The 26,512-nt window shown below is 45.3% G+C and overlaps 1 protein-coding gene across 1 annotated transcript in view; it reads right to left on the reverse strand.

Moving 5' to 3' along the window:
* HHIPL2 (HHIP like 2) overlaps positions 1-26,512 on the reverse strand; it is a 330,904-nt gene that overhangs the window by 35,788 nt on the left and 268,604 nt on the right. The window contains exon 7 of the mRNA XM_086925469.1: positions 293-374. Coding sequence (XP_086781595.1) covers positions 293-374 — 82 coding nt within the window. The remainder of the gene's footprint in view (positions 1-292; positions 375-26,512) is intronic.

The raw sequence follows: 26,512 nt of genomic DNA on the forward strand, positions 1-26,512 counted from the left end.
TGGGCACAGTCACTTACTGCACCCGCCTGCTGGGGGATTTCAGTTCCCCCTTTGAAGTGCAGGCGGGTGCTGCCTGCACTGTGAAAGACAGACTGACTGTTTCAAGCAGCTCCTGTGCCCTTCAGTAAGTATATGATACATATTGTTTTAGTAAAATCAAATGGTATTGGACTAAAACGAGGCCTAAAAATATTGTGTTCCATACAATGGAGTAGTGCGTACGAAAGCCAGGGAGCAATCACACACCTGATAGAGAATGAGATACAGGTGCGACATGTCAAAGGGAACTAACCTCGCGGGGTCGACAATTTTGTAGATTCTTCCACTGCGTGAATGTGCACTTGCATAGGAAGTAGACATAAAATAAAGTTCTCCTAAAAAAGAAAGAAATTGACATCTGAAAAGAGAGAATATTGAACTTGGACAATTGCATGTTAACACAATAGTCTGCACCTCTTTGCTTCTATCACAGTTTAGCAACGTTAATTTTAATTTAATATGTTTTCCCCACTCAGGCCCTCATGACGCTGATAGCTTTTGCTATGTGCGGGAACTTCTATTAACAGACATATCAGAATTAATAGTTTTTCATTTTTTATTGCACCTGGTACATACTGGGTCTGAGTAAAACCCCCGTCCTCATGATAAATGGTGGTATGTCGCACAGGCTGATATTTATCAGGGAGAAAATGGTCTGGGACATGCCGCTTCTGGTGCAGTAACTAGCAAAAGCACCAACATCAGCATGTTTTGCACCATTTTAAGGGCAAAACTGGTAGCAGGCGATCATTACTGCACACAATCCATTCCATACCTAACCTTTACCGTAATATAAAGTATCACACATAAAATGGGCCACTCGCAATCAAGGTATGGTCAAGTACAGACTCATGCAAGGGATGTGACAAAAGTTTCAATTACCTTGATAAATAAAGTGTGCAGTTGGAGCATGCAATGGGGCAAGATAAGCCAATTGGAATTTAGAAGGCAAACAATATGCAGTGATTATTAGAAGCAAGGAAGGAGACAAAACATATATTTGGCATTTTTAAATACAAATACAAATGAAAATGTCCACATGTACACATTCAATGAGATGCTATGTACTTACTATATGATGTTGTTAAAGTTAGAACATACCATCTGTGTTCAACCTGCTTTTGGCTGCTTAGATGTGTGTTCTGGCAAATAGCTATGCCAGTGTGGAAGAAACAGGCTTCATTTCTACACAAAAAAAGGGTCTGTGGCCTAAACATACGTGTCTCATGGAGGCAGTGCTGACGTTGAGTAAGGTTGCAGATGGGGCCCACCGGCAGCCATATTTGGGGACCATCTCTTATTTTTCCTCATCAGATTTTTGACTCAGAGCAAGAGAGAGAAAAACACAAAAGGGGGATGAGAAATACGAAACAGCAGGGACAGTGGGAGGAAGCAGAGGAGAAAAAGAACCTACGAGAGTGAGATTAAAGGGCAGGGTGTGCGTTTGGGCCCCTGCATTTTTTCTTAAACAAATTAACCACTGCATCAGGGGCATGCTCTAAGTACATATCATGGTATACCTTTGTGCTTAGCAAATTTGGTTGACCGTCATTAACAATGAAGCAGAACGGTAACGTATCCTATTGACGTTAACTAAAGCCTCAAGCTTTACTTTGTGTACAAATGTAAGCAAGGGAAGGTCTATCATGATAGGAGAAATGAACTCTCTCCTGCTGACCTAAACGAGCGGTAGATGGTAAACAATACTCTGGACTTGTTGAAACCTATTTATAAGAATTTGGCGATTCCCAGGTGAAAACTGTTGTCTTCATCAAAACAAGAAGTAAGAGATACAGTGATAATATCAACCCATTAACGGGTTATCTAGGCAGGGGAATATCTGATGGAAGACACCGAAGTGATTAAAATGAGGTAATAAAAATAGGAAAGTGACAATGAAATGGAGGTTTCTATGGAAGACACTCAGATTATAACATTTCAGAATCATCCTCACCGGTTCAGAGACAGAATATCGAATCAAAAATATCGACTTGCACAAATATCGAGTTGCAAATATCGTAGGTCAGAAATATTGACATACAGATTCTCGTGGTCAAGAATATAGATTTTAGGTAAGTAATATCAACGTTAAAAATATCAAAGTGTTTAATATCGTTTGCGAAAAAATAGTTGTTAAAAATATTGTTCGTTTATTAATGTTATGTATTTTAGTATTTATTTTATATGTATGCGTTGTTTTTTTTGCATAAGAATTGTTTGAATTTTAATATATGTGTTACATTTTTAGTAGTTTTAAAAAAAAAATTAATTAGGATTTTGCATTTTTAGTTACGTAGCAGGTTGTGGGTTTATAGGGGAATAGATTGGGAAGTAATTTAATTATATTAAATGTATTGACTATTTTTTATTCATTAATATTTGTTTACTTGAGATGTTTTAGTATTTAATGTGTAAGGTAATTTATTATTAGTTCATTAATAATTGGTTATTAATTAATTTCAATTAATTCATTGGTAATTAATTATGATAATTGTGTAATTAATTTTAGGTGTGTGTTGTGGTTCGGAGGAGAAGGGGGGAGGTGTCTAGGACTAATGCAGCGATTTTTAATTTCACTGCAAAAATGGGAAAGCGCCCAATAGCGGCTCTGCTGAAAATTTATCAGGTGAAGAGTGTACTGATTGCCAGTTACGGTAGTGAATTGTGTGGATACGCAGCATTGGAGGGTATCCAGGTGGTAGAAAAACATTTTTTAAAACAGTTATTGGGGTTACCTAAAGAAACTTCGAACTTAATAGTTCATGAAGAGATAGGATTAACATTCATTTATGATATTTTGGCAATGCACCCATTGCGTTTTTGGCTTAATTGCTGGCTGAATGAAGATATTGGCCTTACTCAAGAGTTATTGAAAGAAATTTTGAGCCTGGATCACATGATTGATATTCCTTGGTTAAGATACCTAAAGGGTTTTGGAGAGCTGGGGCATCCGGACCTTTTTTAAAGACCTGATCGTATTACTAGAGCAGATGAGGCCTTCGTGAAGCAATCTTTTATTTTACAAAAGAAATTAAATAGAGATGGGATGGAAATGTCAAAAACTAGCGTCTGCAAATACGTGATGCTCAAATCTTCCCCAAACATGGAGCCATATCTCTTGTGCCCTTTGTCGGCTCACGAGCGGTTCTTACTGATCAGGTTCCGAATTGATTATTTCCATTTTTTACTAGCTGTTCCGAAGGGGTGCCATAAAGGACAAGTGTGAGCACCCTGGGACTGTGACGGAGTGTCTCCACAGGACTTGCTGCACTTTATGTTATATTGTAGCCTATACGAAGCCCCCCGGAGGTTCTTTTTAAAATCTCTTTTAAAAAAGTAAAATTTTATACAGGTCCGCCCGCCCTCTATCATCTACAAGTATTAAAGCCAGAGTGCATCCCATTTGTGGTTGGTTTTCTGAAGCGTTTTCTATGGTACAGAAACTGTTTGAAATCTTAAAAGGTGGCTGTTGTATTTTATCTGCTTAAGTAGTAACTTTTTAAATTCTGATGACGATGTGTCCGTATGTCCAGATATGTATATATGTATTTTGTATATTTTAATGAGGATTTGTAACTTTTTATGGTTTTCTATCATGTAAACCGAATAAAGTATTTTGATGGTGGTGTGTTGTGGTGTTCATAAGTGTTAAGGGTGGGAAGTAATTTTTAAAATTGATGAATTAATAATTGGCTGTTAATTAATTTTAATTAATTAATTGGCAAATAATTATGGTAATTGTGTCATACATTGTAGGTGTGTGTTGTGGTGTTCATAGGTGTTAAGGGTGGGAAGTAATTTATTTTAAATGATGAATTAATAATTGGATGATATTTAATTTTAATTAATTAATTGGTCATTAATTATGGTAATTGTGTAATTAATTTTAGGCGTTTGTTTGGGTGTTTGCATGAGTAAAGGTTGGGAAGCAATTTGTATTTAAATAATTAATATATAGTTGTTAATTAATGTTGCTTATTTGATATGTATTTTGGGTAAATATATTGTATTTGTATTTGTATCGCGCAACTGTCACCCTACGGGTATCCTGGCGCCCAAACAGGAAGTAGTCAGATGGAACAACAATACACTGGCTGTCATGACATGTAAAACAGCCGCCAGTTCCATTAAATGGAGTTAAGGGGATTAAACTTTGGCAAACAGCCATGTTTTCAGACTCTTTCTAAATCCAAGCAGGGTGTCAATTTGCCTGATGTTCTGGGGAAGCTCGTTCCACATCCTAGATGCAGAGGTGCAGAAGGCTCTGCCTCCCATCCTCGATCTCCTGATCCTGGTGGTTGCTGCCAAACCCAGGCTAGAGGAACGCAGGTACCTGGTAGGCTTATACCAGTTGAGCCTTTCCTATAAAGGAATAGGTCCCGTGTTGTGCAGGGCTCTATACACAATACATAAGGACTTAAAAGCGACTCTACTCCCGATTGGCAGCCAGTGTAGATCTCTGAGTGCCAGCGTAGTGGAGGAGCTGCGAGGTCTTTTAAGTGCCAGCTTGGCCGCTATGGACTGGACTCTCTGGAGCCCCTGTAAGATGTATAAGGGGGCCCCTAGATATAGGGAGTTACAGTAGTCCAGTCTGGCCAGGATCACACTCCTAACCACTAGCGGTCTAGACTCATCAGGCAGAAGGTGCAAAATCTGTCTGAGCGCTTTGAGCAATCCAAAGCAGACACTGATGGTTTTATTGGTCTGAGAGGTCATTTGGAGATCCGCATCAAACATTACCCCTAAATTACGCACGGTCTTGACTGGGATGCAAGGATCAGCTCCCGGTGCAAGCCTGATCTCGTAGGAAGGTTGCTGACTCAGTTTGGCTGACGAGCAATAGACTACCTCTGTCTTACTCTCGTTAAATTGGAGGGAGTTTACTTTCAGCCATCTGGAGACCCTGCTCATGCATTTCTGAAAGGTCTCCATTGTCACCGCCTGTCGTCCTTCTAAGGAGAACACCAGTTGGGTGTCGTCAGCGTTATTTATCAAATCTATTCCATAAGATTTGATCATAGGGATCAAAGGCTGCAAATAGATATTAAAAAGAATAGGGCTGATCGAGGAGCCCTGAGGTACTCCATGACTGACTGGGGACTTGGAAGATGAAAAGGGTGCTAGAGTCACCATCTGTTGTCTGCCTGTCAGGTAGGATTGTATCCAGCTCAGGGCCTTGCCCTTCACGCCCAGTTTTTCCAGCCTACTTAGCAGAACTGCATGGCTAACCGTATCGAATGCGGCCGACATGTACAACAGCACCAAGACTGAGGAATTGCCAATGTCGGCTCGCATTCGAAGGTTGTCCAACATGGTTGCCAATGCAGTTTCTGTTCCGTGGCCTGGGCGGAAGCCAAATTGGTCCTTGTCCAGTAGACAATTGTCTTCCAAATATCCTGACAGGGATCTGCTGACCAGCCTTTCCACGATTTTTATCGGGTAGGGCAGGAGGGATATGGGCCTGAAGTGTGCCGGAATAGTAGGGTCCAGCGAAGGCTTTTTTAACAGGGGAGTAACCACTGCCTGTTTCCATGCTTCCGGCACTGTGCCTTCCTCAAGGGATTGGCGACAAATCTGATGCATCCAAGGGAACAGCTGTGGCCCATATTCCTTCCAGATCCTATGCGGAAGGGGGTCTAAAGGCGATCCTGATGACACATTATGGGCCAGGGATGAAATTTTCCAATGATGACGAAATTGGTTTAGGTTCCTCTTCTTCTATCTGCACCTCTTTGCAGTTAGTCGTTTCCTCCTTCAGTCCCCCTACAATTTTAGCAATCTTTTCCTCAAAGTGGAATGCAATCTCATCACATAGTTCTTGGGTAGCAACCACCTTGTTGCTTGTACAAGTGGGGTGTGAGAGATCCCTTATGATGTTAAAAAGGGTTTTAGTACTGTTAGGGGACTGGAGAATAGTGGTGGCATAGAAGAGTGCCTTAGCTTTGGCAATAGCTCCTTTATATTTTGCCTGTTCCATTTTCAGCAGTTTTTTATCCGGTTCCGAATAGCATCTACGCCATTTCTTTTCTGCCTGTCGGTGTGCATTGCGTAGGGATTTCAGCTCCTCATTAAACCAGGGAGCAGATGGTTTCCTCTTATTTTGTATATATTTTTCAGAGGAGCAAATGTATCCAGGGTATTTATGATGTGTTTACAGTATTTTTGATAGTTCAGGTCTAGCGATTCCTCTGGATCATAGGATGTGTTGCTTATAAAGATAGGCTTTGTTTTATCCTGTGGTAATTTAGACCAATTCCGTCCCTTCCTATAAGTCACCGGTCGTTCACTTCCGTTCCCCTCAGTGAGTATGGAGATCTGTAAATGGATTAGGGAGTGGTCGCTCCAGCACTGAGGTAGGATATCAGTCATCATAGTCTCAGTCTGGTTGGCAAAGACCATATCTAGGATATGTCCCCCTGAGTGGGTTGGTTTTTGTACCAGCTGATCAAGACCCCAGTTACCACAAATGTCCTTCAAATCCCTCAGATGACTCCCCAGGGACCCATTGTCCCATAGATTAAAGTCTCCCAGAATCAACATTCTGGAGTGAGACAGGGCAAGGGCAGCAATAGTGTCAAACAGCGCCTGGTATTGTGTATCCGTACTAGGTGGACTATAACATATCAATCCAGTCAGGATCCTACATTTTGGTTCTTGCAGGGAGAACCCCAGTAGCTCCACCCCCGCCACCTCGTCAACCTGTAGAGGGGAAAAATCCCACTTGTCTTTATAAATCATTCCAAGCCCCCCTCCTCTACCCAGTGGCCTAGGTTTATGGAATAGCTTGTACCCTTCCGGGCACGACAAGCCCAACTCAACAGAGGTGTCCACACTAGTCCACGTCTCCGTGATGAATAGGGCATCTAGGTCCAGGTCAATTAGTAAGTCTGACACTTCCTGGTGATGTTTTACCAGGGATCTGCTATTGATCAGCCCACAATCCAGCATTACGGAGGACTGAGGTAGAGCATTTAGAGATGTTCCTTCCACACTCTTACCTATGGCCAATAGCTCGTCCTTGGAATATCTGAAATCGGCAGGAGTCTTGGCCCTAAGTCCGTCCAGAGCACGGACGGGCACAGACGGGCTTTCCTCTGGCGCTCCTCCTGCGCGACGCTGCACGCGTGCGCTGCGCGCTGACATACTGATCTTTAAATGAGGTGTGGCAAAGGGCATTCACAAACACTAGAGCGCTAGCTCCTGGAGCGTTTCTAAGCCCACACCCAAAATGGCGGTCGGGAGTGAGGCAGCACTAAATTCACCCAATTGGTGAGTCCTCTGGGGTCTCTCTTAGTTTTTAAGCAATGTGGACACAGGGGGAGCGTGGAATATAAATGTAAATAGCCACGAAGTCAGTTTCATTAATATAGCACCACAACACAAACAATTTTCAATTTTGTTAAAAACGAGCAAAAACCTCCTAAAAACGATTTTTAAAACTGTGGCAATGGCACAATGGCAGCAGCAGCGTGACAATCCTGGTAATGGTTTAATTTTTCGTCTGCTTGTTTTACTTTTAAAGGGATAAAGGGTGGGTATTAAATACATATTAATTACTTTATTAGTATTGTTAATAGTAATAGTTTTTAATTTATAAATAAGTTTGAATTGTGTTTGATTATTGTAGGGTTTAATTTAGGTGTGTGTTGTGGATAACATAGTGTTAAAGTGCCTGTAGTCAATTAATGCTTATTAGTTTTCTTAATTAATGATATTTTTTAAATTAATTATTAATTATGTTAATTTTCGGGGGGAAATTAATATAAATGTTTTTTTATTTATTTAATTTAATGAGTTTTATATAGAGCTGACTAGACCCATAGGTATGAGAGAGCTTTACATTAGGAAACACAATGTTACAGAAAATTATAACAATTACATGTTACATCAAAAATAGGCAACACATTGAGAGAGTAGAGAAAGGTGAGCCAAATAGAGCGGAGGGGGGGTAGAGGGGTAGTGTGAAGCGGGAGGATGAGGGAAAAGACGGCAGGAGAGACGAAAGGAAGTCTGCCCAAAGACCGACTGGGTAGGTGAAGTCTGAGGAGGGAATCCACAGCCCGTCTCCCCTTTAGCTAAACAAGGTAGCTCCATCGGGCATCAGTCAAATAGCTAGGTCTCAGCTGACGAGGGAAAGTTCAAAGAAGAAAGTTCAGAGGATAAACAGGGTGGGAACTATGAGAAAGGATGGGTGAGGGCAAAGGTAAATAGCTGGAAAGAGGAGAAGAGTAGGGCGGAAAGGGATCGGGGGTAGGGAGAAGGGGGAGGAAGGAGATAAGGTCAGAAGAGACGCAGGAGAGTTTGCCCAAAGACCGGCGGGTAGGTGATGGCCAAGGAGGGAATCTGTAGTCCATCTCCCCTTTAGCTCGTGAGGTAGCTCCACTGGGCATCAGTCAAAATGGCTAGGTCTCAACCGTCTAGGGAAAGTTCTCAGAGTAAAATTCCTGGTGGGAGAGCAGGAACAGGGTTGGGTGCGGTCTGATCAAGTTCAGGACTATGACCAATGATTTTAGACCAGGACAGATAGAGCATTGAGGAGGGTCCCAATAAGGTGGCCATCTTGAGGTCAGGCAATGGGGATGAGACCTTGAAGTTCGAATTCAGTCGGTCCCCATTATTCTCTATAACCCAGAAGGAATGTTGGTGTAAGTATTGTCTCCTTGGTGCTGCAACGATTGGCACAAATGTGGCCAGCAAGATTACAAACTCCATTGCTGTTAAACTCCGTTTCTTTTAGGCGGCCACCATTTTAGGTACATTAATTGAATCAGGCTTATTAAACGGGGGTGATGTTGCCTAAAGCGAAGCGCTTCAAGGCATTGTGTATAACACTCTGGTGTATTAACTTACTTCGTTCCATTTATGCATTAAAACTTGAGCATGGAGAGTAATTGCTGAAAATAACAGAGTCAAAATCGTAATGACCATAAACATCTGTGAATTCAGATAGCCACCATTTTGTGTACCGGACCTCTGTTATGAATCCAGCAATGATCGACGGTTGTTCCTAACTCGGAAAGCGCGTTCACAGCCTGGCAAGATAAGGCTATAAATCAGTGCAGCAGATGTCGGATAGCGTTGTGGTATACTGCAGTATAGTCACATTGGTGCAGATAATCAACAACCCTCTGATCAATGTTAGCTCCGTTTCAGGTCTTTTTTGGGCAGCCGCCATCTTGCGTGCAGGCATTAAAATGGCGAGTGATAACCAACGATGTCAATCTTTAAGATTCTGCGCATTACAAGCTCCACATGAAATACACGGTGTCTGATTAGATCCTCTCCGTTATCATGATAATTTATAAGGCATGGTGGTAGTGACGATCATCATGTCCCATTCGGCCACCATTATAGGGTCAGGCACCTTGACGCCGATATCGCTATAATACGCCACACCAGCTAAAGGGGTTTTAAATACCTTGTCTTCAGGTGGATTTGCCCGATGCCTCAAGCGGGTGATTACGAAAGCATTATAATGATTGTATTGGCAGACCAAGCACTTTTTTATGGTAGTTGTCGAGCAGCCGACATTTTGCATATCTGAACATCGGGTCTCTGCAATGAAAATACAGTATTCGTGCCAATAACATCTGCTCAGTCATCGGTGAAGACATCCCCTTGATCAGTACACCTCCCGAAATTCAAATCAGTAAACGCTGTATACCAACATTCGCTTGACCCCTGGAAATTCAGCATTTCCTCCTCTGCTCTGACGGAAAGGAAACGCTCCTCCTCCTTGCGCCTCCTGGTGTTCCCTATGGTGTTCCCTATGGTGTTGAAGTGTTTTGTTATTGGAGTGGTGTAATAGGGTAAGAAATACAATAAATAAATAATATTTGTATTAATTAATTTGTAAATATTTTCTAGTTCAAAATAATTATATTTTAAAAATGTATTTATTATTTTATATTTTATATTATTTGTAGGTTTTTTTTATGTAACTAATATAATATTTTTATTTATTTAATATATTTGATTTTTCATTTTTTTTTGTCCTCATTCACCTCACCTTTCGGGATGGAATACTGACCAATAAAGGGCGTACTGAAATAGACACCCGCCCTTCTGCAGCTTTCTCTCTCACCGGGTGTAAACACCAGAACTCCCTTAAATAAAGTGGAGTATGGCCAGGCCTAATAGCAGTCAAAGAGTTTTATTTGCTGGGGTAATCATTGGACATTGTTCAGATCTTATTTGCATAACTTAGGGTATTAGTAAAAGTACTTATAGCAGCCCTTGTGTGGATTCCACCCATGTCTGTAATAAATTCCAGAATGCTTTCTTTTTTGACTTTTTTCCGTATAGATCCATCCTGGGCATATACATAAGAGACGCCCAACCATTCGCATGTTTGGGTGGTACACTGCTCACCCACTTTCGGCATATCTCTCTCCTGGCTAAGAGAATTGCATAAAAAAAATATCTCTAATACTGCTCGTGTATTCCTCCATGACGCCAAAAATAACCAGGAAGAGGCTTACCTTTGTATGGCGACACAAAATACCTGATATTGTCGTTTCCACTCTACTCCAGAATTCACCAATCGCGGGACATTGATAAAACATATTTACATCCGAGGCATCTTCAAGCCCCCATTTGGCACAACTGGATCGACTTCCCTTCCCCATTTTTATAACTTCTCTGGTGATATGTACGCACTGTGCAGTGAAAACAGGTGGTTCCTTGGTAAAGTGTGCGCATAGATACTAGCCAGATGTTTTGCAGCTCCTCTCGCGGCAAGTGATCTCCCCACAGATCTTCGGCTAAGGTGAATTCTCCGTCCATAATGTCCTGTATATGCCAGTACCATAGTGCTACTTCCTTTTTTCCTGGTGGTTTAGTTACCAGTTGGTCTTCTTGGGAATTTACCATTCTAATGGCGATTTTTTACTTTGCTCCCAACTTTTCAATTGCAGGTATTTAAATTTGGAGAGATCCCCGCCATCATCCCATTTAAGTCGTGCCAAGATAATAGTTTACCTTCAAATGTCAAGTCGCCCCAGATTTCAATGCCAGCGGTTTTGATAGGTATTGCCATTTTGTCCTTGAGACATTCTGGGGTACCTGGTGATTCCCAGATGGGGGCAAAAATGAGTAATAATCCAATTTCATTAAATGTCTAATCTGATACCATATTCTTGCCATTGACTGTAGCACTTTCAGTTTAACTTTTTTTTTAAATTTGGGGTCACAGAACTTAAAATGAAAACCTTCTGAACCTATCTGGCACTCCTTTAGCATGGCTATATACATTTGACCTAACATGGATATATCCAGAATTTTTATAAGCATTCTAGAATTCTTTAATTGGAAAGCACAAGCATAGTATTGAATGTCAGGCATGGCTAAGCCTCCCTTTTCCCTTCTCCTCCGGAGTTTTTTCCGAGAGATTCTAACCCCTTTATTAGCCCAGATAAACACTTTAGCCCAGATAAACATATATCTTGTTGTATTTTTTGTATGGTTGTTTTTTCGAAATGGAGAGGAATGGAATCAAACAAAAATGTGAATTTTGGTAGGATAGACATCTTGACTAAACTAACTCTACCTAAGATGGTTAATGGCAGATGTGACCAACTCTTCATTAATTTAGCAGATTCCTTAACCACTCTTTTTAAGTTATTCTCTGCAATTGAATTGATATCTTAAGATCTCCTGATACCTAGATATATTATCTCTTTTTTTATCAAAGAATTATTTCCTGCAAGGTTTCATACCATTACCTCTGTCTTGCTTACGTTCACTGAGTACCCCGACATTTCTCCACATTTTTTTGCTATATTTAAAATTGCTGGTAAGGCTCTATCAAGATCAGAAGAGTAGACCACAATGTCATCCGCATATATCGCAACTTTCCTGACCCAGTCTCCCTGTTGAAATGGTGGAATATCAATTGTATCTCTAATTTTAGAGGCAAAGGGCTCCATGTAAAAATTAAACAATAGGGGGAGATCGGGCATCCCTGTCTTGTACCTTTAAAAATGTTAAATGGCGCTGATAATCTTTCGATTACTAGGACCCTTGCTAACGGTTCTTCGTAGATCAACTTGATTGCTCTGCAAAAATTATCTCCCAAATTATATCTCTCTAATACTGCGAATAGATAAGACCATCACACCTTATCAAATGCTTTAGATGCATCTAATGTGATTATAGATAAAGGTGTATTGAAGGATGTTGCAAAATCGATTGCGCCTATAAGCTCATACGTGAGTTCTTGTAGGTATCTTTCCCTTACAAAACCTCTCTGATCTTCATGGATTACACTACTTGCAATTTTTGATAGTCTATTTGCTAAGATTTTTGTGAAAATTTAGTAATCAGAGTTTAAAAGAGATTGGTCTATACGACTCACATATTGTTGGATCTTTTTCCGGTTTTAAAAAAAGGGAGACTGTAGCCTCACTCCATGACTTTGGTAGTTTTTTACCCTGGTCTAATATTCCAATCATCACCTCTATCAACAAGGGAGACACTGCCTCTACTAAGATTTTATATAGCTCCGTTGGTATACCATCTGGACCGGCCGCTTTACCCCTTTTGCCGGTTAGGATGGCATTAACTACTTCCTCCTGTGTAATTTCTTGATTGAGGCTATTTTGTTGATTGGCATCTATAGGCTTTGCACATTCCAGGAGCCAGCCCTCTATCTCCTCATTTACTTCATCTTTTCCCTCCTTATATAGATCCCCAAAGAATTCTTTAAAGGCTTCATTAATCTCCGCTTCACTACTCAGTAAATTGCCGGGTAGAGCTCTGACTTCTTTAATTCTATTCTTTGTTCGCTATGTCTTAGCTTTCCAGGCAAGGAGTTTGCCAGCTTCCTCCCCGTATTCAAAATGAGCTGGTTTGCAAGCATCCCACCTTTCTTTAATCCGTACTTGGAGGGTCTCTGATAGTTGGTTCTTCATTAGTGCCTGCTCTTTTTCTAACTCTATTCTTTTCTCTTCTAAGTCTGTACTTTTAATTTCCTTATCTATTCTTTTCAACTCCCCGTCTAGTTGTAATATTTCTTTTTGAAATACTCTGTTTCTTTAACATGTTATCAATGTAATCTTGCCCCTTATAAAAGCTTTTAAAGTATCCCACACTATTTCTTTCGAGGCTTTATCTCTATTGATCTCGATGAAGTGTATGACCTCTTCTTTAAGATTTTCCATTATTTCGCTGTCGGTTAGAATTGTGTGATCTAATGTCCACCTTCTCTCTGCCCCTTTACTACTATCTTTCAATGTTAGCAGAACTGCTGAATGATCAGATAGGTGAGCTGCTTTATATTCTATATTCAGAATATGTTCTCTAAAACACCAATCTACCATAAAATAATCAATTCTGGACCTGCTCCCATATTTCTTATTCTGAAAAGACATACCCTGAGTGGCACCTGCCCTTTCTCTCCAAAGTTTTTTAATATTTAAATATGGTTTATTTATTATTATTTAACTGTTTGAGTTTGAATAGTAATTTTTGTATCTTTGCTATTCAACACTTTCCTTACTGTTGCACTCACTGGAGTGGGAATAGTAATTTTCACCCCTCCCCTATCCAACACTTTCCCTACTGTTGCACTCACTGCAGTGGGAATAGTAATGTGTACTGCTCCGCTATCCAACACTTTCCCTACTGTTGCATTCACTGGAGTGGGAATAGTAATTTTTACCCCTCCGCTATCCAACACTTTTCCTACTGTTGAACTGATTGTATTGGGAAATTTAGGTTTAAATATTTTCTAATCGTTCAATGTTTTAAATTATTGTAGAGTGTTTCTTTTTTTATATTAATGATATATATGTATTATTTTTATATCATTTTAAAGTTTTAAAATACATTAAAGATAATAGTTTATTAATTATTTTAAAGTAAATATATATATATGTAACATTATTATGTTTGTGTTTATTTCTTTATTATTAAGTTTAATTGTTATATTTTGTTAAAATGTATATTACATTAAATTTATTCTGTTAACATTTATATTAATATTTAATATATTCAATATATATGATTTTATTTTATATACATATATTTAAATCGATATTTTTTACATCTATATTTTTTACATCATTATTTTTGTTTCAGTATTTTTATACTTACCTGTGTAGGTATGTGAGTCGATATTTTTGCAATATATATATTTTTTTTCCAATATTTTTAACATCAATGTTTTTGTCATCGCTATTCTATCAGTGAACCATCCTCACCATGTTCAGTTTCAGAATACAGGAAAGATCTCATTCACTAAGAAAATAGTCTTCAAATAAGATAGGGTTACATCCCTAACCAGCCACCTCTTTTGTTCTTGGAATAAGCTTAAACCGGTTTGTTTAATCCACTCCTCTAACATCTTCACTGCACTATTGATGAAGCGTCTCCTTAAATTAGTGACTTCTGTGCTGCCTGATTAATCATGCAAAGGATGCCTGTGCTGTTTGATGGAATTAAAGGATTGGATATGACTGAACCATCAAGTGCAACCTTTCTCTTATGTTTGGAGAAGCGTGTGGATATTTAAATGGTGCTGGTGGTAGCACCTTTACCTGCCCCTCCTGCATGCAGAGCCACGTTTAGAGTATTCTACTTGTACTGGAATAGAATTTATATCGTTTTTATACTTTACATGTAATTCTGAGTTTGGTATCTGTCATAAAGTAAACAGTGCACTATAATCACAATATTAATGTGCAGTCGGCATTTCGTAGGAAAGTCCACACATATTTGGTATTGCCAGACTCTAATAGGTATTTTGAGATGAGGCGTGAAAGGTCCCAATCCCTTACTGGCCATATATTGAGCAAAAATTCTCTTCTTTGATGCTTGCCCTTGACAGGGGGAAAGACTTTTTCGTTGTGGTGCTTTCCTCTCTTTCCCCATTCTCGCCCTGCCTCCCATCTCTTTGTCGATCCAAAACTAACAAATTCACATTTCCTCTCTCGCTCTTGAGACCTATTGTCGTGGAGTTGCCTCTCAAAGGAGACAGACCGGGGCAAGCGTGTCGATCTCCCATTGTGGGCGCGCACGCCCAGCCCCCCGGAGCTGTGCACATCTCCTGTCTCAGATTGCTAGGAGGTCATCCATGCCTCTCTCAGTCGCGTGCACACACACACACACACACTGCATACACACACGCTCACACACACACGCGCATCCAAACACTCAGTCACACACGCGCATCCACACACTCGAAGTGCCCATCTTCTGTCTCGTTAGCCTGATGCACCAAAAAACAGTGTTTACACGTCCCCCTACTCACCGGGCTGACTCAGGACTCCCCCGCTGCTCTCCAGGCCGATCTTTTCTCCTCGGGTGTGTAGAGTCAGCGGCTTAGGCTCGGCAGCAGGCGGGGCTCTCCATGAGCATGCTAGCCCCGCTAGCTCACATACCGCAAATCTTCCGGCTGGCTTCACGGGCACAGGAGCGCGGGGTAGGCTCCCATCTGCTTCCTGTTTGCGGCCCTGCCTCGCCTCAGGTTCAGCTCCTTTTCTCGATGACGAGTTTCCTAGATGTCCGATGTGCATGCTCAGGGCACATGGAAACACGCACAGCGTGACTTTGAGAGTGCGCCCGTACAGCTGAGGTGCATGCTCACAAGCTCACGACGTTATCCTTCGCTTGTTTATACTGTTTTCTATCAGGTTTTCAATTGCTACACATTCATAACACAATGGGGTATGGTGTCACATGTGATCGGTTTGTGTTGAAAAACGTAATATATCAATCACAAAATTTCTGCCTAACTGTAGTTATTGTGTCAACTATCCCTTCGTGAATTTAATTTTACTTATGGGCAATGCAGGGTGGGGACAGTTGGGGTAGACCCGCAGTCATCAGATTCTTCAAGCTATTTTATAAATGTGGGTATTTGCATCACGTAATAGCACTTGGATAGTATATTCATTTTTTTGCTACTTTGCAATTTTAACCAGAAATTGCCAGCCTTTACAATATGTTTATATATGTATATGAGTATTCCACCTACTTATTCTCACCATGGTTTTAAGCACCTCATGATGGTTGTAGTCTCCAAATTGGCTGTATCATTCACCCATACTGTTTACCATTCTGTGTTCACTGCTTGTACTTTGTGATTTAACAATCAGATCTAGCATGGGGTCTCTCTGTGTGTTGTTTTTTGTGCCTTTTTTATTACTTTTTTTGTTACCTCTATTGGTACATCTGTACTTTACAGGGCATGTTCAATTTAGTGGTGTCACCAATTCTTGAATACTTATGTACAATGTAAGTTTGGGTGTATATATGGGTTTGGTATACCCAATTGTGTGTTATATAAGTTAATATATCGGAGGCCCCACGCTTAACTCTCACATATAAATAAGCCTGGAAGGGCAGTGTCTATCATGAGTAAGTGACATGTATTTGGACACATTCAATACTACCAAATATGAGCAGCGCAATTGTATGTTACAGTGTTGGATGTTTCTTTTGTCATCACCACAGATATGTTGGAGGGCCGGAAAATATCCACATTTTGAAATCAAAAACCTTGGTTTTATTTGACATTTCTTGGATAAATTCAGTGCGGCTGCTGTTTAGAACCGACTGTAGAACACCAGGATCTGTTACATGTATCTGGTGGTTTATATATAGATATTTTTATACTTTCCACTATTGGGTGGTAATCACCACATTGGATGTCAAGCATGGGTGATAAATAGTATAGGTGAAGGATCTCAGCCTTACTGAGCTACTGGTTTGATGGCTCAATTTTGGGTTTTACAAATAATTCTGCCCTTTCTCGCATGTCTCCTAATTCACTTCTACTATCTCCTTAATCTGACCTCATTTTAAATATTGAGGAAAAACACCATGTTTGTTTTTATAAAATTCGGTACACAGTGATTTGTACGTTTGTTGTAGTTACAATCTGTGCTACGCACCAACAATATGTACGATACTTGTTTTTTCAGCCTTGAAAAAGTCAAGAGTGACAAAACACGTGGTGGGTGATGTTTCGCCGGAACCATTGTTTCCACAGAATAAATCTACTTTGAACGGAAACTAGATTGTATTCATTTTGAGAATAAGCTATTGCCATGACTTTGATACAATTTTTGTTGTATAAGCATAACAAGAGCATATAATTAACATTAAGCACATGATTGTATGTACAAATATCCAAAACTGCTGTGGATCAATTAGCTATTTAAGAGAATGCTGGGTGCGGTTCCATCATATGCGGTAACAATTAAGGGTGGGCGTAGTGTGCGTAGTGGGGATACGCAAAGCTTTGTGAAGTGGGCCGGAAGCTACGCCCGCCCACACACTTCGCGTAGCCCCACTACACGCCGCCCGCCTCCCTCCGGCCCTCTTCTACACAACTAATTTAATTTAAAATAGTGGAAAAATAAATTAAAAGCACTTACCTGCTGATATGCGGCGTCCCTGGGCTCCCTCTTCTGCTTCGTGCCGACTTCTTCCAGCAACATGCGCATGTGCGGGCACCCGCGCATGCGCATTTTGCTATAACGAGCTTGTAACTTTTGTTTTTTATCAGTGAATATCTAAGGTTTTTTAAATATTATTTCCTAAATATAACATCCCTGTAACCTTTATTTTTTCAGTGAATTTCTAAAGTTAAAAAATATATATGTTTCCTAACTATAACGTCCCCATAACTTTTGCTTTTTTCTGTGAATTTCTATGATTTTCTAATGTTATTTCCTAACTGTAACCTTTGAGAGCGAGTGTGCGAGTGGCTATATAGGTCAGTGAGTAGATGTGAGCGGCTGCATTTCCTAACTCTAACGTCCCTGTAACCTTTTTTTTTAATGAATTTCTTAATTCTTTTAATGCTATTTCCTAACTGTATAGGTCTGTGACCTCGACCCTGGTTGAGCACGGTCGCTCCCTCCTGCCCTCGCTGACTCCTACCCTGTGCTGCCTGGTATCGTTTTGATTGTGCTGCTAAGCCTCGCTAACGCTGCTCTCCTCACTCTGAATCCCAGTCCACATAGCGCTGCTGCCCACGCTTAGCGCTGGAACGTGCCTGCAGGGTTGTGCGCAATTATATCTGCTAAGACTCTAGTTTTGGTAACGCTGTGCATGAAAGCTGCTCTGATCACTGTTTAGATAGTGTTTTCTTTAATTACGCTCCAAGCTTCCTGTAAGGGGGTCTGCTTGCGTGTTATTGACGCCGCCATTTGCTCTGTTGTTGTTGTTGCCCTGAGACCGCCCCCTCCACCACGCAACCGCCTCCCATAGGATCCTCCCTCCCACTGTGTATTTAGGCCCACCCCTGTCCACCATAGCGCCGTGACCGCCTCGACCCTGGTTGAGCACGGTCGCTCCCTCCTGCCCTCGCTGACTCCTACCCTGTGCTGCCTGGTATCGTTTTGATTGTGCTGCTAAGCCTCGCTAACGCTGCTCTCCTCACTCTGAATCCCAGTCCACATAGCGCTGCTGCCCACGCTTAGCGCTGGAACGTGCCTGCAGGGTTGTGCGCAATTATATCTGCTAAGACTCTAGTTTTGGTAACGCTGTGCATGAAAGCTGCTCTGATCACTGTTTAGATAGTGTTTTCTTTAATTACGCTCCAAGCTTCCTGTAAGGGGGTCTGCTTGCGTGTTATTGACGCCGCCATTTGCTCTGTTGTTGTTGTTGCCCTGAGACCGCCCCCTCCACCACGCAACCGCCTCCCATAGGATCCTCCCTCCCACTGTGTATTTAGGCCCACCCCTGTCCACCATAGCGCCGTGACCGCCTCGACCCTGGTTGAGCACGGTCGCTCCCTCCTGCCCTCGCTGACTCCTACCCTGTGCTGCCTGGTATCGTTTTGATTGTGCTGCTAAGCCTCGCTAACGCTGCTCTCCTCACTCTGAATCCCAGTCCACATAGCGCTGCTGCCCACGCTTAGCGCTGGAACGTGCCTGCAGGGTTGTGCGCAATTATATCTGCTAAGACTCTAGTTTTGGTAACGCTGTGCATGAAAGCTGCTCTGATCACTGTTTAGATAGTGTTTTCTTTAATTACGCTCCAAGCTTCCTGTAAGGGGGTCTGCTTGCGTGTTATTGACGCCGCCATTTGCTCTGTTGTTGTTGTTGCCCTGAGACCGCCCCCTCCACCACGCAACCGCCTCCCATAGGATCCTCCCTCGCCCCTCCCCCTCCGACTACCCATATATGACAGATGCATTTCCGCGCAGCGTCCACGCGCAGCGACCGCGCCCAACCCGCGCCGAAGGTGCGCCAAAGGTAAGCCCGTCTACGCCCGTCCGCGCCTGGACCGCGCCCAGCGCCAGACCCCCTGCCCCTCGCGCTACCCAGCCCTCCCGCATTACCTACGATGCCGCCACCCTCCTAGCCCTTAACCCCGGTCGCGCTCCCAACTGCGTCCAAGCCGCTCCTGGTCGCACCCATGGACCTTTCTCCTGCTACTCCTGCAAATTCATCGGCACCGACAACATCTCCGCTACAACCTCACCACAGATACCCGACCCCAACCACCTACATTGCATCCTTCTCAACACCCGATCAGTCCACAGGCACGCCATCGACCTATGGAACCTACTAGACACCATCTCTCCGGACATCGCCTTCCTTACGGAAACATGGATGAATGCTTCCTCAGCACCAGACATCACCATTGCCATCCCTGATGATTATAAGATCACACGCAAGGACCGCACCAGCCACACAGGAGGAGGAATCGCTATAGTCCATAAGAAATCTATCCGCATCTCAACCAGCTCTGACGCCAACCTCGCCAATTCCGAACACCTTCACTTCCAGATCCACATCGACCCCAAGACCACACTCAGAGGCACCCTCCTCTACAGACCACCAGGACCCCGCGCAAAATTCAGTGAAGACATCACGGACTTCATCACTCCTCACGCGCTCCCCTCCAAAGACTACATCCTTCTGGGAGACCTCAACTTTCACCTCGATAAGATCAACGACCGCAACACCGCCACCCTCGTGGACAACCTCACCAACCTCGGACTTAAACAACTGGTCACTTCCCCCACCCACATCGCAGGTCACACACTCAACCCCATCTTCACCTCCAGCAACCATGTCTCCTTCAGCCACACTACGGACCTCATCTGGACTGACCACAGATGCGTTCACTTCACCTACAACAAACCAAAACCCAGCATCCACCTCCAACCTACCTTGAAAAGGAACTGGAACAAAATCACCACGGACCAAATCTCCGCATCGCTCCTTCAACACACCCCAGGCCCCTCCTCCAACGCTAACGAAGCCGCCGCTAACCTCACCCTATGGTTATCCAACACCGCTGACACCTTAGCACCTCTGAAAAAACGTCAAAACAAACCTGGCAGCAAGAAGGCCTCATGGTTCAACGATGATCTCAAGAAGTCCAAGAAACTCTGCCGCTCCCTTGAAAAGGCCTGGAAAAAAGACCCAACCACCAGCACCAAGGACGCCTTCAAAAACGCCACCCGCACTCACCACCAACTAATCCGAAAAGCCAAGAAAGCAGCATTCAAGGATCGACTCGACAACAACGCTCACAACAGCAAGGAACTTTTCAACATCGTCAAGGAATTTTCCAATCCCTCGGCCAACTCCAACGACATCACCCCCTCTCAAACCCTCTGCGACTCCCTAGCCTCTTTTTTCCACAACAAGATTGCAGACATCCACAACAGCTTTGACAACCAACCCGGAAACCAACCCACCCTGCCGTCTGCTGTCCATCCTCCCCCCGTGAACACCCTTAACGACTGGAAGCCAATCTCCACTGAGGACACCATCCGCCTGATGAACTCCATCCACTCAGGATCCCCCACAGACCCATGTCCTCACCACATCTTCAACAAAGCAGACTCCGTCATAGCACCGCACCTCCGAGACGTCATCAACTGCTCCTTCAACTCCGCTACCTTCCCTGAAGACTGGAAACACGCTGAACTCACCGCCCTTCTGAAAAAACCAACAGCGGACCCCACCGAACTCAAAAATTACCGCCCCATCTCGCTTCTTCCATTACCGGCCAAAGTCATCGAGAAAGCCGTCAACTGCCAGCTCGCCGCCTTCCTCGAAGCCAACAAATCCCTCGACCCCTCACAATCTGGCTTCCGAGCAAAACATAGTACTGAGACCGCCCTCATCGCAGCAACAGATGACATTCGAACTCTACTGGACAATGGAGACACAGTCGCCCTCATCCTCCTCGACCTCTCTGCAGCATTCGATACAGTCTGCCACAGCACCCTTCTACAACGCCTCAATAACATCGGAATCCAAGGAAAAGCACTGGAATGGATCACCTCGTTCCTCACCGGAAGAACCCAGAGAGTCCGCCTTCCTCCATTCAAGTCCGAGGCCTCTGAAGTCATCTGCGGCGTACCTCAAGGATCCTCACTCAGTCCCACCCTCTTCAACATATACATGAGCCCCCTCACGGCCATCGCACGCCAACACAACCTCAACATCATCTCTTACGCGGACGACACTCAACTGATCCTTTCTCTCACCAATGACCCCGGCGCCGCCAAAACTAACCTGCACGAAGGAATGAAAGAAGTCGCCGAATGGATGAAACAAAGCCGTCTGAAACTGAACTCAGACAAAACAGAAGTCCTCATCCTAGGCACATCCCCCTCTGCTTGGGACGACTCCTGGTGGCCGGAAGCCCTCGGAAAAGCACCCATCCCGACAGACCACGCACGGAACCTTGGCGTCATCCTGGACTCTTCACTCTCAATGAACAAACAAGTCAGCGCCGTATCCTCTTCCTGCTTCAACATTCTTCGCATGCTCAGAAAAACATTTCGCTGGATCCCCTCCGAAACAAGGAAAACAGTCACCCACGCCCTGGTCACGAGCCGACTGGACTACGGAAACACCCTCTACGCAGGTACCATCGCTAAACTCCAGAAGAAACTCCAACGAATCCAAAACGCCTCAGCCAGGCTCATATTAGACATCCCACGCAACGAACACATCTCTGGTCACCTTAAAGACCTCCACTGGCTACCCGTCAATAAGAGGATCACTTTCCGACTGCTCACCCACGCACACAAATCACTTTACGACATCGGACCAGACTGCCTCAACTCTCGACTGTCCTTCTACACCCCCTCCCGCCAACTACGCTCTTCCAACCAAGCCCTCGCAACTGTACCTCGCATCAACAAGACCACCATGGGAGGCAGATCCTTTTCATACCTGGCTGCTAAAACATGGAACTCACTCCCCGCTTACCTCCACCTCACCCAGAACCACCTAGCGTTCAGAAAGCAGCTTAAAACGTGGATATTTGACAAATAATCCTCCTCCTCTTCCTAAGCGCCTTGAAACCCTCTGGGTATGTAGTGCGCTATACAAATTTTATGACTTGACTTGACTTGACTTGTGAGTGGTTTTGTGAGTGACTGTATGGGTCTGTGAGTGGGTGTGTGAGTGGCTGTATGGGTCTGTGAGTTGGTACTTGAGTAGCTGTGCGAGTGTTTGACCAGTTTTGAAAGTGGCTGTATGAGTCTGTGAGTAGGGGTTTGATTGACTGTATGGGTCCCTGAATGGGTGAATCAGTGGCTGTATAGATCTGTAATTGGGTGTGTGAGTCGCTGTATGGATGTTTAAGTGGGTGTGTGAGTGGCTGTATGGGGGTGTGATCGGTTATGTAGGTTTGTCAGTTGGTGTGTAAGCGACTGCATGGGTGTGGAAGTCGGTGTGTGTGCCCCCTCCCCATATTATTTATAACAATAAGCCCCCAAGACCGGGCCTACCTGGGGGCTCAACTAGAAACAAGCATGAGTGACTGCGCTTGTTTATTATTTTTCCATTTTTCTGCAAATTCGCACATTTGTTGCAAACTCTTTGCATTTTAAAAAAAAAATGCTTTTTTGCCCTGATGTGGACCCCAGCACTTGGGCTAGGAGGCCAGGGTATTCCTACCCTGCCCCTTTTCTTTTTCTTTTTAGCTTTTTGTCTGGGTCTGGTGGCTCAGGGGACTAAAGCATCCACTGCAGGGGCCTGTGTTCGATCTCATGGTCACAGATTCAAACCCGGCGTGTGCACTCGGCCTTTCATCCAACTAAGGTCGATAAAATGAGTAACCACTGAGTTGGGTAACAATAAACTGTTATTCAGCCCCAAGATATCTATAGGTGAACAAGCCCTTTACAAATACACATGTTCTGGTTATGTTAGAATGGATGCTACTATTTCCTGGTTGAAGTGTTGGCAGCCTATCAGATCTCTACACAAGATCGGGAAGATTCGGAGAGGGTTTGCGCCTCCTATTTTTTTTTTTAATATCTCCAAAACTACTGAACGGACTTAATCAATCAATCAATCAATCAATCATAGACATTTATAGAGCGCTCTACTTACCCGGAGGGTCTCAAGGCGCTGGGGGGGGGGCATTGGGGGGGGGGTGCTGCTACTGCCCGAACAGCCAGGTCTTGAGCTTCTTCCTGAAGGCGAGGTGGTCTTGGGTCAGGCGCAGGTCGGTCGGGAGGGAGTTCCAGGTCTTGGCGGCCAGGTAGGAGAAGGACCTTCCTCCTGTTGTCGTTCTTCGGATGCGGGGGACGGCGGCGAGGGCGTGACTGGCTGATCGGAGGTGTCGTTTGGGAGCGTAGAAGTTGATGCGGTTGTTGAGGTAGCTCGGGCCTTGATCGTGTAGGGCTTTGTGTGCGTGGGTGAGGAGACGGAAGGTGATTCTCTTGTTGACCGGGAGCCAGTGCCGGTCTCTTAGGTGTCCGGAGATGTGGCTGTGTCGTGGGATGTCGAGGATGAGTCTGGCTGAGGCGTTCTGGATCCGTTGGAGTCTCTTCTGGAGCTTGGTGGTGGTTCCGGCGTAGAGGGCGTTGCCGTAGTCCAGTCGGCTGGTGACGAGGGCCTGGGTGACAGTCTTCCTGGTCTCGGTGGGGATCCACCGGAAGATCTTCCGTAGCATGCGCAGGATGTTAAAGCACGACGAGGAGACTGCGTTGACTTGCTTGGTCATGGAGAGGGAGGAGTCCAGAATGAAGCCCAGGTTGCGTGCGTGGTCTGTCGGTTTGGGTGCAGTTCCCAGGGCGGGGGGCCACCAGGAGTCGTCCCAGGCGGAGGGCGAGGATCCCAGGATGAGGACTTCCGTCTTGTCCGAGTTCAGCTTCAGGCGGCTGGTCGACATCCACTCGGCTACTTCTTTCATTCCTTCTTGAAGGTTGGCTCTGGCGGTGGCGGGGTCGTTGGTAAGGGAGAGGATCAGCTGGGTATCGTCGGCGTAGGAGATGATGTTCAGGTTGTGTTGGCGTGCGATGGCCGCGAGGGGGCTCATGTAGACGTTGAAGAGGGTAGGGCTCAGCGAGGATCCTTGGGGTACGCCGCAGATGACTTCGGTGGCCTTTGATTTGTACGGTGGTAGTCGGACTCTCTGGGTTCTTCCGTCGAGGAAGGAGATGATCCATTCCAGTGCCTTCTCCTGGATTCCGACGTTGTAGAGGCGCTGCACTAGGGTGCGGTGGCAGACGGTGTCGAAGGCCGCAGAGAGGTCTAGGAGGATGAGGGCTGCTGTTTCTCCGTTATCCATCAGGGTTCGGATGTCATCGGTGGCAGCGATGAGGGCGGTCTCGGTGCTGTGGTTGGCTCGGAAGCCAGACTGTGAGGGGTCGAGGGATCCGTTCGTCTCGAGGAAGGGGGCCAGTTGCTTGTTGACGGTTTTCTCAATGACTTTGGCTGGGAACGGGAGGAGCGAGATGGGGCGGTAATTCTTGAGTTCGGTGGGGTCCGCTGTTGGTTTTTTGAGTAGAGCGCTGAGTTCGGCGTGCTTCCAGCTCTCAGGGAAGGTGGCGGTGTCGAATGAGGTGTTGATGATGTCCCGCAGGTGGGGTGCGATGACAGCGTCGGCCTTGTTGAAGACGTGGTGAGGGCAGGGGTCGGTCGGAGATCCGGAGTGGATGGAGTTCATCATGCGGACGGTGTCTTCGGTGCTGATGGGAGTCCAGGCGCGGAGGGTGGTGGTGGGGGGCGGTGGTTCGGTTGAGTCGGACGTGGCATTCGTCGGTTGGGTGTTGAAGCTGTTGTGTATGTCCGCGATCTTGTTGTGGAAGTAGGAGGCGAGGGAGTTGCAGAGTTCTTGCGATGGGGTGATGTCGTTGTTTCCGGCGTTGGGGTTGGAGAGCTCTTTCACGATGTTGAAGAGTTCCTTGCAGTTGTGTGCGTTGTTGTCCAGTCGGTCCTTGAATGCAGTTTTCTTGGTGTCGCGGATCAGCTGGTGGTGCTTCCGGGTGGCAAGCTTGAGGGTGGTCATGTTGTCCGGTGTTGGCTCCCTTCTCCAGGCTTTCTCGAGGGCTCGGCAGTTCTTCTTGGAGCTCTTGAGTTCGTCGGTGAACCATGGGGCCTTCTTGCTGCCGGGTCTGCTGGGCGGGGTCTTCAGTGGGGCAAGTTCATCCGCGCAGTTGCTGATCCACTTCGTGAGGTTGTCGGCGGCCTGGCTGGGGTTCGCTGAGCTGGCGGGAGGGTGCTGGCTCAGGGAAGCGGCGAGCTGGTCGACTGTGATCTTGCTCCAGTTTCTGCGGGCGACCTGTTGCTGGTGGTGGTGGATCGTCGTTCTTCTGAAGGTGAAGTGGACGCAGCTGTGGTCCGTCCAGTGGAGTCCTGTGGCGTGGCTGAAGGTGATGTCTTTGCTGGATGAGAAGACGGCGTCGAGTGTGTGTCCGGCGAGGTGGGTGGGGGTGGTCACCAGCTGCTTGAGTCCGAGGTTGGCGAGGTTGTCGAGCAGGGTGGTGGTGTTGCGGTCGTTGTTGTTCTCCAGGTGGAAGTTGAGGTCCCCCAGGAGGATGTAGTCAGCGGAGGGGAGGGCATGCGGGCTGACGAAGTCGGCGATGTCCTCGCTGAATTGTGTGCGTGGTCCCGGGGGTCGGTAGATCAGGGTGCCTCTGAGGGTGGTCTTCGGGTCGGTGTGGATCTGGAAGTGTAGGTGTTCGGCGGTAGTCAGGATGTCGTCGGTGTAGGTCGTGATGCGGATGGTGTCCCTGTGGATGATGGCGATGCCTCCTCCCATCTGGTTGGCGGTGCGGTCCCTCCGGGTGATCTTGTAGCCCTCTGGGATGGCGATGGCGATGTCGGGCGCTGAAGAGGCGTTCATCCAGGTCTCCGTGAGGAAGGCAACGTCAGGAGCTGTGGTGTCGATGAGGTTCCAGAGTTCGATGGCGTGTCTGTGGACTGAGCGGGTGTTGAGCAGGATGCACTTGAGGTGGTTGCTGCTGGTGTTCGTTTTGGCGGGTGCTGGTGCGAGGCAGGTCCGGATGCAGGTGAACTTGCAGGCGGTGCAGCAGAAGGGTCCGTGGGTGCGCCTCGGGGTGGCACGGTAGCATCCCGGGACTCGTCCGTCGTTGAGTGCGATGAGGGTGGCGGCGTCGTACGTCCGGCGGGTGGGCTGGGATCTGCGGGGGCCAGGGGTCCTGGCGCTGGGCGCGGTCCAGGTACGGACGGGCGCAGACGGGCTTACCTTTGGCGCACCTTCGGCGCTCAATCGGTGCTCCCGCTGCACGCGT

This window comes from Lissotriton vulgaris, chromosome 6 (genome assembly GCF_964263255.1).
Source record: "Lissotriton vulgaris chromosome 6, aLisVul1.2, whole genome shotgun sequence".
Taxonomy (NCBI): domain Eukaryota; kingdom Metazoa; phylum Chordata; class Amphibia; order Caudata; family Salamandridae; genus Lissotriton; species Lissotriton vulgaris.